The sequence below is a fragment of the Austrofundulus limnaeus genome, unplaced genomic scaffold, assembly GCF_001266775.1.
Source record: "Austrofundulus limnaeus strain Quisiro unplaced genomic scaffold, Austrofundulus_limnaeus-1.0 Scaffold157, whole genome shotgun sequence".
Lineage (NCBI taxonomy): Eukaryota > Metazoa > Chordata > Actinopteri > Cyprinodontiformes > Rivulidae > Austrofundulus > Austrofundulus limnaeus.
The window spans coordinates 636,215-645,273 of record NW_013952559.1 but is presented as its reverse complement, the minus strand read 5'-3'; the positions used below and the strand labels follow the sequence as shown (position 1 = coordinate 645,273).

General features: G+C 39.1%; 1 protein-coding gene and 1 long non-coding RNA gene across 2 annotated transcripts; one reads left to right on the top strand and one right to left on the bottom strand.

The window, feature by feature from the left end:
• Positions 1-335: 335 nt before the first annotated feature.
• nsrp1 (nuclear speckle splicing regulatory protein 1) lies at positions 336-3,828 on the top strand. The gene is made up of 7 exons (XM_014016916.1): positions 336-380; positions 1,287-1,377; positions 1,478-1,534; positions 1,614-1,742; positions 1,877-2,084; positions 2,389-2,488; positions 2,581-3,828. Exons 1-7 carry the CDS (start codon positions 361-363, stop codon positions 3,350-3,352), a joined length of 1,377 nt encoding a protein of 458 aa, XP_013872370.1. The 5' UTR covers positions 336-360; the 3' UTR covers positions 3,353-3,828.
• A 369-nt stretch (positions 3,829-4,197) lies between these two features.
• LOC106523497 (uncharacterized) lies at positions 4,198-6,741 on the bottom strand. Its single transcript, XR_001310897.1, has 9 exons — positions 6,656-6,741; positions 6,116-6,183; positions 5,889-5,932; positions 5,689-5,748; positions 5,426-5,494; positions 5,079-5,127; positions 4,831-4,888; positions 4,611-4,664; positions 4,198-4,399 (listed from the first exon to the last, which is right to left on the bottom strand). It is a non-coding gene; the product is annotated as an uncharacterized LOC106523497 (long non-coding RNA).
• Between the last annotated feature and the right edge of the window lie 2,318 nt (positions 6,742-9,059).

Genomic DNA, 9,059 nt, shown 5'->3' with positions numbered 1-9,059 from the left:
ATATGATATGATAGAATAGAATAGAATAGAATAGAATAGAATAGAATAGAATAGAATAGAATAGAATAGAATAGAATAGTGTGAACCTTACAGTTTTGGACAAATGTCGCCCTCTGCTGGTAAAGATTGTTTTATGCAACTATGGACGATAACCGCACATTCGTAACAAACAGACAAACAAAAATTTCATTTTATTCAGAGAAAATACTGTTGTCTAAAATTAAACAACAGTTTATACATGTTTTCTGTAACTTTTTCACATCTCTTCTAAATTATAACGTGGGGATTTTCGTTTGTTCACTAAAATTATTTTGTGTCGAATCTACTGCGCAGTGTTTTTCCCACGGTAAGCAGACCAAGATGGCGGTCCCTACAAAACAGTGAGTGTAGCATGCTAACAAAGCCATGATAATGTGGTATTAGAAACTAATGGATAATGCATTTGACGGAGATAGTATTTGTGATTTTGACTGAAAACCGMAGTGTCTGTTGCAGTCGTGGCGCTAAAACTAGCTACCTTTTGTTGGACGGAAGCGCTGAAACCAGCTAGCAACATGCTAACACTGCACGGCTAGTTGTTCATTTGACAGACGGTGCTCCATTTAGTTTGTATAATTTTATGAACTTCCATATTTCACACGTTTTCTAGCATCCTAATGTAGCTGGAGTAATACAATTTGTTGTTTGTGAGGGTAAAGTAATCATTCTAGCTAACATTACTTTATAGACATGCGTTTGAACCGTGTATTTTCTTTTATGAGTATAAGGGCTGAAATTAGCTACTTGTCAAATTGACAACTCAGGAATTTGGCATTTCTTCTGGGGAAAATTAAAAGCTAGTATATAGTATATATTAACTACTAGTAGTACTATGTTGCAAATTCCTTAAAATTTTGTTAGACATTTTACAACACCAGTAAAACCAACCCAACAGAAAACGTGAGTCCCCTGGTTGTTTTATTGTTTAATCTTAAACCTAAAAACATGACATTTTTGGTCTCACAACCAGAGCTCTTGAGTAACAGTGATCTGGATAAATAATAAAATATGACTATGCTTCATCCAACTGTCTGCTGTCTTCTGCTCAACAATAGCCTTCCAGTGAATAACTGTTTACACAGCTGCTTTAGTTATGAGAGAAGACAAGAGGTTTAGAAAGAAGAAATGATTAAATCATCTTTACATTTTTCATGTACATGTTTCAGTATAGATATTTTTTTATTATAATCAGTCACTCTGTGTGAAAATATACTCTAGAACAAAGCTGTTCCCTGATTTGCCCTCAGGTATGGGCTGATCTTGCCACAGAAGAAACGAGCATCAAACACTGCAGTCCTACCGAAGCCCTCTGTGTTTGGGGATGACTCTGATGATGAAGTTAGTAAACTGTCTGACCTGTCATGGAAAGCGACCAAATCTGGTAAAAGAACGGCTTCTGTCCAAATTTATTGAGTAAATCTTATGTTTTATTCTTTAGACCTCGGTTGGGGAGAGTTTACAGAGAGAAGCTATCAAAAAGAAGATGATGAAGCAGGTAGGAGGAGAGGAAAATCATCAGTGTTTGCCTTCCTTCACATTTATTCTTTAATCTTTTTTTCCCCTTCTCTCTGCAGACTCGTTTGGAGATGCAGAAGGCTCTTGATCAGGACAGCACCGTGTATGACTATGATTCTGTGTACGACGACATGCAAAAACAGAAACTGGAGAGCAACAAAAAGGTTCTGGGAGGTGCCGACAGACGGGTAATTTCTTTGAAGCTGAAAACACAAAACACCCCCAGCTTTTGTGTTTAAAACGATTTGTTCAAGTGTCCCTTTTGCTGCAGGAAAAGTAACATAATCTGAGCACAACGTAACGTTTACTCCTTGTGTTGCAGCCGAAATACATTCACCAGCTAATGAAAGCGGTGGAGGATCGAAAGAAAGAACAAGAGCGAAGAGAGGAGAGAAAAATTCAGAAGGAAAGGGAAGCGGAGGGGGAGAAGTTTGCTGATAAAGACGCTTATGTGACTTCTGCGTACAAGAAAAAACTGGAGGAGCAGAAAGAGGAGCAGGAGAGAGAAAAACGACAGGCAGAGATCGAAGGTTAGAGCGATACTTTCCAACTAAAATGTTTTACTAAACTTAAATGAAGCAGAATCCAGTAAGTGTAAAATTCTTTTAAATTTTGATCTTTCTTTAAAGTAAAGGTGTTAGCTTTTAGGGCAAATAGGGGATATTTTTAAAAACACAAAATCCATAATAATGTAGTTTATCTTAAAGTATTTTATCCTCTGCCAACTTTATCCAGAAAAAAAGGATGACTTAAAGAAATATGAAGTGCTGTGAAAACAAGCAGCTTTGTTAGATTATGTCCATATTTTTTAATATTAGTGTTTTTTCTGTGTAGCTGCTTTGGATGTGAAGAAACAGAAAGACCTGAGCGGGTTCTATCGGCACCTCCTGAATCAGACCGTTGGAGAGGAGGCCATACCTGATCGCTCCACAAAGTCTGTCGTCATCATTTTTATCTCTTGCTCTGGGAATTCTGCGTTTTGCTCAAAGCCCAAATCATTGATTGTGTTTGTTTTCTGCGCTGCAGTCAAACTTCAAGTGTTTCAGTGAAGACTGAGAGGACGTCGCCGGTTCCCTCGCCCACGTCCCACGAGAACATCCTAAGTTCGGGAAGCGACGAGGAGGAAGGCCGCCAGCAGAAAACTGCGTTCAGCAAGCCCGCGGGAGGGTCCGGACACTCGAATCGCCAGTACCGACAGAGGTCGCCTTCATCTGGGAGCGGAGAAGAGAAGGAGACGGAGAGAGAGCGGAAAAAGAAAAGTCATCGAGACAGAGAGAGAGAGAGAGACAGAGACAGGCACAGGGGCAGAGACAAGGACGACAGACATGGAGACAGAAGAAGTGACAACGACAGAAGAAAAGACAGAGATCGAGGGCGAGACGACGACAGAGGCAGAGGCAGGGGGGACACAGAGAGAGAAGACAGGCACAGAAAGAGGGAGAGGAGCCCCAAAGAGAGGGAGAAAAACACTGAAAGAGAGAAGAGGAGGAATTCAAACGATGAGAAACGGAAGGACAAACATCAGGAAGAYAAGGAGCGAAAGAAGGAACCAGAGAAGGAAAAGAGTTCCGTGAGCAAATCAAAAGATGCTGAAAAGGAGCGATCCGTCAGGGAGGGTTCAAAAGAGGAAGAGAAACCACCGATGAAAGAAAACGAGAAAGAGGACACAGAGGAAAAGACAAACAAGTTCACAAAGCGCAGCACGGATCAGACTCTGAGCTCGGCTCGAGAGCGGTACATGGCGAGGCAGATGGCTCGTTCAGCCAGTAAGACCTACATCGAGAAGGAAGAGGACTGAGTCCAGACAAAACCTCTGGTCTCAACCTACAGGACCATGAAGAGCTATTCRCTTTGTACTCACCCTCCATTACCCTTCATCCTAACTGAAGATTTAATTCTATAGAAGCTGAACATAAAGCAGAGTTTTTTTTAATGTCCCTAAAGCTTCTGTAGAAAGGATTCCTTTTCCTTCACACTAAAACATCTACTGTATTCAAACAGCACTGATGTTTGCTGACATGTAGAGGAGAAATCGATAAGTGAAGTCAGTTTGTTTAAATCTTAGTCTAAGAAAAACATTCTGTAATTAATCTGTCATGAAGCAGACTGGMATCAGTTCTTAGTGACAGGATTGGAGTGGAGCTTTGAATTGGTTCTCGAATTAAATTCCCGTTGTGTAAAACTGTTTGAGCTTTTGTACAGTTAAATGTTTAACCCAAATGCTGAACCAAGAAACCAAGTGTGGAATAAACTGAACCAGTGATTTTGTTCACATCTGATGTTCAATTTATTCTCAGCTTCTCGTTTTTACTGCTCTTACCTCAGATTGAGATTTGAGTGCACACTGCTGGAGTTTAAAGATCAAGAATTTAATCACTTACAAAAAGTTTACACTTGCTGGTAATAGAGGGTATTTAAAAAGATCAGTGTTCAACTTAGTATGCATAAATATTTTTATCACGGTCCAATATATGAAAACTGAACTGCAGATGCTTCAAGGTTTAACATCCAAATAATGTGCATCAATTCTATTGGCAACCAAGAGACCCTTTGCCCTATCAGAAATATTTAGTTTACTGTGKAAGACAAAAAGATGTGTGTGTGTGGGGTGGGGGGGTCGGTCTATTAGAAATCAAGCATCACAACAGTTTGACGTCTTTATTTAGTTTTGTTACAATCAGCAGTGATGAGAAGCAGGAAAGTCCTTATAAATCATCTAACAGTGTCCGTGGCAACTGTTCAGGCCAGCAGGATTATTAATCTGTTGGTGCAGAAAGCAGAACGTGGAAATGACTTGAGGTCTGGCAGGAGGACCGACTCTTCACATGACCTTTCACTGGTTCACCTGAGGAGGAAAGGATGGATTAGATTTAAAAAAAAAAAAACATTTGGAAAACTGGGTGGTGAGATCAAATTCTGGTGAAACAATGTCAATAAATGGTGACCATATTTACAGCACAATGTCCTAATCTGCTCAGTACTGTGGCTGCATATTTTATCAGCTCAACTTCAGCCCATTTCCCCACTTAGAACAGTCATTTTACAAATATATTTACCAGGTTGAGCACACATGTACCAGGGCAACAACTGCAGCCGATCCGCATCCAGTCCTGAAAGAAAARATATAATTAGTGTACTAATACGGTCATTAAAAACTAATGTGTGACGCTGCCAATCAGAGTTCAGAAAAGCAAAAGTCATCACCGAACAATCTGACGGTAATTCCAATACAGTTCATCACAACAGTGAATGGCTGAATTTATGTTTAATAGTTACCTTTCAGTCAGCCACACTGGAGGGGAGTCACATTTCAGATGAGGCTCAGCCAGACCGCCTTGAAAGAGAAAAAAAGTTTGAAGAAAACAATAAACCAGCAGTAATTACAGCAATCGTACACAAACAGGTCATTTTTTAGTGTTCAGAAAACAATGTGATCACCACCGAACAATCTGACGGTAATTCCAGCATAGTTCATCACAACAGTGCGTGACTGAAACCATGTACAAATGTTTTTAAAAAATTACCTTTCAGTCAATCACATGCACTACTGGACAAGGATCAGCTCCAGAAGACCTGCAGAAACAAGAGTTAGGAAAAATTAAAACAAAGTGCAAAAATGAAARTCTTAAAAACAACTTCTAAAGACAGACTCAGAAAAATGGATAAGAAAAAAATCGTCAGTTGTCGCATCTGACGGCACTTCCTAYTCCAGGTTATCATCACAGAAAGCTGCTCAGACTTTAACAAGCTTTTCTTTTAACTCAACTCTCTTCGGTTATTTGTATTTTAGTCAAACATGTTAGTTTTGTTCGTACAAAAAAGATGAGTTTATGAAAAGCTCAGTGTCACAATTAAATTATCTCAAACTTACAAGGCCAGTCTGAAAACTGAGGCTGCACTGGAGAGGAGCCACATTTCAGATGAGGCTCAGCCAGACCACCTTGAGGAGAGAAATACAGTTTTAAGGAAATGATAAAGCAGCAGTAACTACAGCAATTATACACAAAATGTCATTTTGTGTTCAGAAAATAATCTATCACCACCAAACAATCTGACGGTAATTCCAGCAAGGTTCATCACAACAGAAGCAGCTGTTTTTAATTYGATTTTTTAAATTCAATTTGGTCTCTTTACCTGTAAATGATGTCAGCCTTTCAGTCCARCTGGAACCTTATACATCCCACTACAGGGCAGCTATTAAAGAGGGGAGACATTTAAAACATAATTTTATGTTGACAATAACTACATCATCTAATAGTAAATGAACTCAAGCCTCACCACTGATAATTTTGATGTCACAGATTTAATCTAGCAGGTAAAAAACATCCACCAACCTCTGTCATGACATGCTGTTTTCTTGAGCTCTCCCATCCCGAGGCTGAAAAGGAAACCGACTTGTGTTAACCAATTTAAGTTTATTAGTTGAGGCTGAGATTTAGRGAGGTTTCAGGCTCAGAACAGTGACAGAAACATCGTCAGTTGTCGCATCAGACGGCACTTCCTATTCACAGTTTTCATCACAGACAAGAGTCATTAAAATGACTGATCACTTCACACTCACCTCCTTGAGACAAGAAGACCTCACAGAGGAGTGTTTGGAGCATTTGTGCTGAGATAAACAGGTAACCCCTAAAAAGAAAGAGAAACAATTAATAAAACATAAATAAAACACTGCCATGACTAAACGTTTAATCATCGCAACTACTTCTCATATTTAAGTGGATTCTTTGGAACGAATTTAATCAGTTAGGGTTTATAAAATTCATTTTAATTTAATATCTATCAAAAAAATGACTGAGATATACTGCAATTGAACAAGTTTTAATTTCTAAAAATTACAAAATAGTTAGTTATGCAGTTTACTTGAAATAGAAGAGAAAARGCTTGTATTTATTACTGCAGTAAAGCTAGTATTTTATTACTGCAGTAAAGCAATGAACACAGCAGATACTCTCCACGTGGCTGGGGCCTAACCATAACGCTACACATACAGCACTTAAAACTACACTTCAATTTAACCAACAAAGAATACAAATATACAATTTGGTGGTATTTTTAAAAGTAATACCATAAGCTTTTAAAAATTTCCGGCCAAGCATACCTGGTTAAAGTAACTCTTAAGCGCTCTAAACTCCTCTCTGGTCRGCGGGAGAAAACCAAAAGGGCTGATGGGAAGATTGGTGAAGCTTTTAAACTCAGGCGGCGCAGGAAATATACGTCACTTCATAAAAAAACTTTATTGAGCACAATTCGTTACAGCCAACAACCACAGTTTTCACGTTTGCAAATATGGGTATATAAATACGTGCAATGAATAAAAGTATATTTTATGTAGATAATAAACCTTTCATATATTTATAGAAGTGAGGAAAGACGTCTTCTGGATAAACTTGACCGAGTGTTTGTGTCTTGACGTTTTGGAACGCGAGGGGGCGCTGTTTGACCGATGACTCTGATTTAATCTGCTGTGCTCAATTAAAAGACAGTTTGAGTTTAGGGAAGATTTCAGAGGCACGCCTCGCTCAGAGACGACTTTTTGTTTTGTTGTTCAACTTTGGATATTTCATCATAAAGTTACAGCACTTTTCTTTCTTCTCCTTCAGGTAAAATGATTATTATTATTATTATTATTATTATTATTATTATTATTATTATTATTATTATACTGTTATAAAACCAAAACAATTCATTGACTAAAAGCAGACTCGACTTGCTCATCGTTTCAGCTTGGAAATAAATAAATCAATTAAATCATGTGTTCATGAAGAGCAACATGTAATGTTTCACTCTGCCTTTTTCATAAAATACTTACATCATGACTAACATTTTAAATAAAATTACATGTTCTGTTTCAAGGAAACTTGGAGGATTTTACATTGTTTGCCTCCAGAGTGTGATTCAGAAATACTGCAGCATGTTGCCACCAGTGAAGAAGGACCGGATCATTACTCACCTTCCAAAAGTTAGTATAACACATCATAACACAATCTCTAAAGGCGTACCCAAATTCACTTTGCATGCAGTTTAGTTTGTTTAAATAATGTCTAACCCTAAGTTAAAATTAGATTTTTGGAAAAATAATGCTAAATGCAATAAAAAATGTTGTATAGACAGTTTTAGCTGTTGAGTCTAGATTTTATGGTTATTTTTCTACCATAACATGTTTGTTTAAGGCAGTGGCGTCCAGAGGAACAGCTGTTCTGCATGTTTCAGATGTTTCTCTGCTCTGACACCTGATCTGAATGAATGAGTGAATAACAGGTTTCTGCACATGAAAACCTGCTGGGAAATGCTTCAAAACATTATTTTGTTCTAACACTGCTTATTTTAAGTTCCAAATAACAAGAGTGCTAAAACATCTGTTTATAGCTATAAGTGAAAAACAGTTTTGAAGATATATTGCAAACCATTGTGTTCAACCTTTTTTATTTCAAAAAGTATTGGGGAGCAGCATTATTGTGCTGAAATATCATTTATCTGAGAAGCATGGAGGTGGTAGTTTCATGGTTTGGACCTGGTTTGTTGTAGCTAACAGTTTTCAGATCATCAGTCATCAAACTGAATATTAAGACAACATATTTTATTATCAAACAAACAAACAAACAAAAAAGGTTTCTGTCAGCTAAATATCAGATAAAAGTTTGTTAGGCAGAAAACAATTGTTCTTGACACGTTATTATTCTGCTRAAGTTGTACTCAAATAATGTAGTTTTTCTAATCTATTGGGACTGTTAATTAATTAGATACCACTGCACACAAACACACACTTATGTGTACAACAACACAACATCAGGAAAAAGGAGCATGAGAAACTGGAGAAATACCAGGGCCTCAGAGAGGAACTGGAAAAGACCTGGAAGGTGAAGACCACAGTGGTGCCTGTGGTCATCGGGGCCCTCGGGGCAGTCACCCCCAAACTGGAGCAGTGGCTAAAACAGATCCCAGGAACAACATCAGACATCTCAGTCCAGAAATGTGCAGTTCTAGGCACAGCTAAGATACTGCGCAGAACCCTCAAGCTCCCAGGCCTCTGGTCGAGGACCCGAGCTCAGAGGATGAAAGAGACCACCCGCGGAGGGTGAGAAGGGAATTCCTTCTCACCCTCCGCGGGTGGTCCAGTTTGGGGGTGACTGCCCCGAGGGCCCCGATGACCACAGGCACCACTGTGGTCTTCACCTTCCAGGTCTTTTCCAGTTCCTCTCTGAGGCCCTGGTATTTCTCCAGTTTCTCATGCTCCTTTTTCCTGATGTTGTGGTCATTTGGTATTGTGACATCCACAACGGCTTTCCTCTGTTCTTTATCCACCACCAATTTACTGTGTGTGTGTATATTCCCTTCTCACCCTCCACGGGTGGTCTCTTTCATCCTCTGAGCTCGGGTCCTCGACCAGAGGCCTGGGAGCTTGAGGGTTCTGCGCAGTATCTTAGCTGTGCCTAGAACTGCACATTTCTGGACTGAGATGTCTGATGTTGTTCCTGGGATCTGTTTTAGCCACTGCTCCAGTT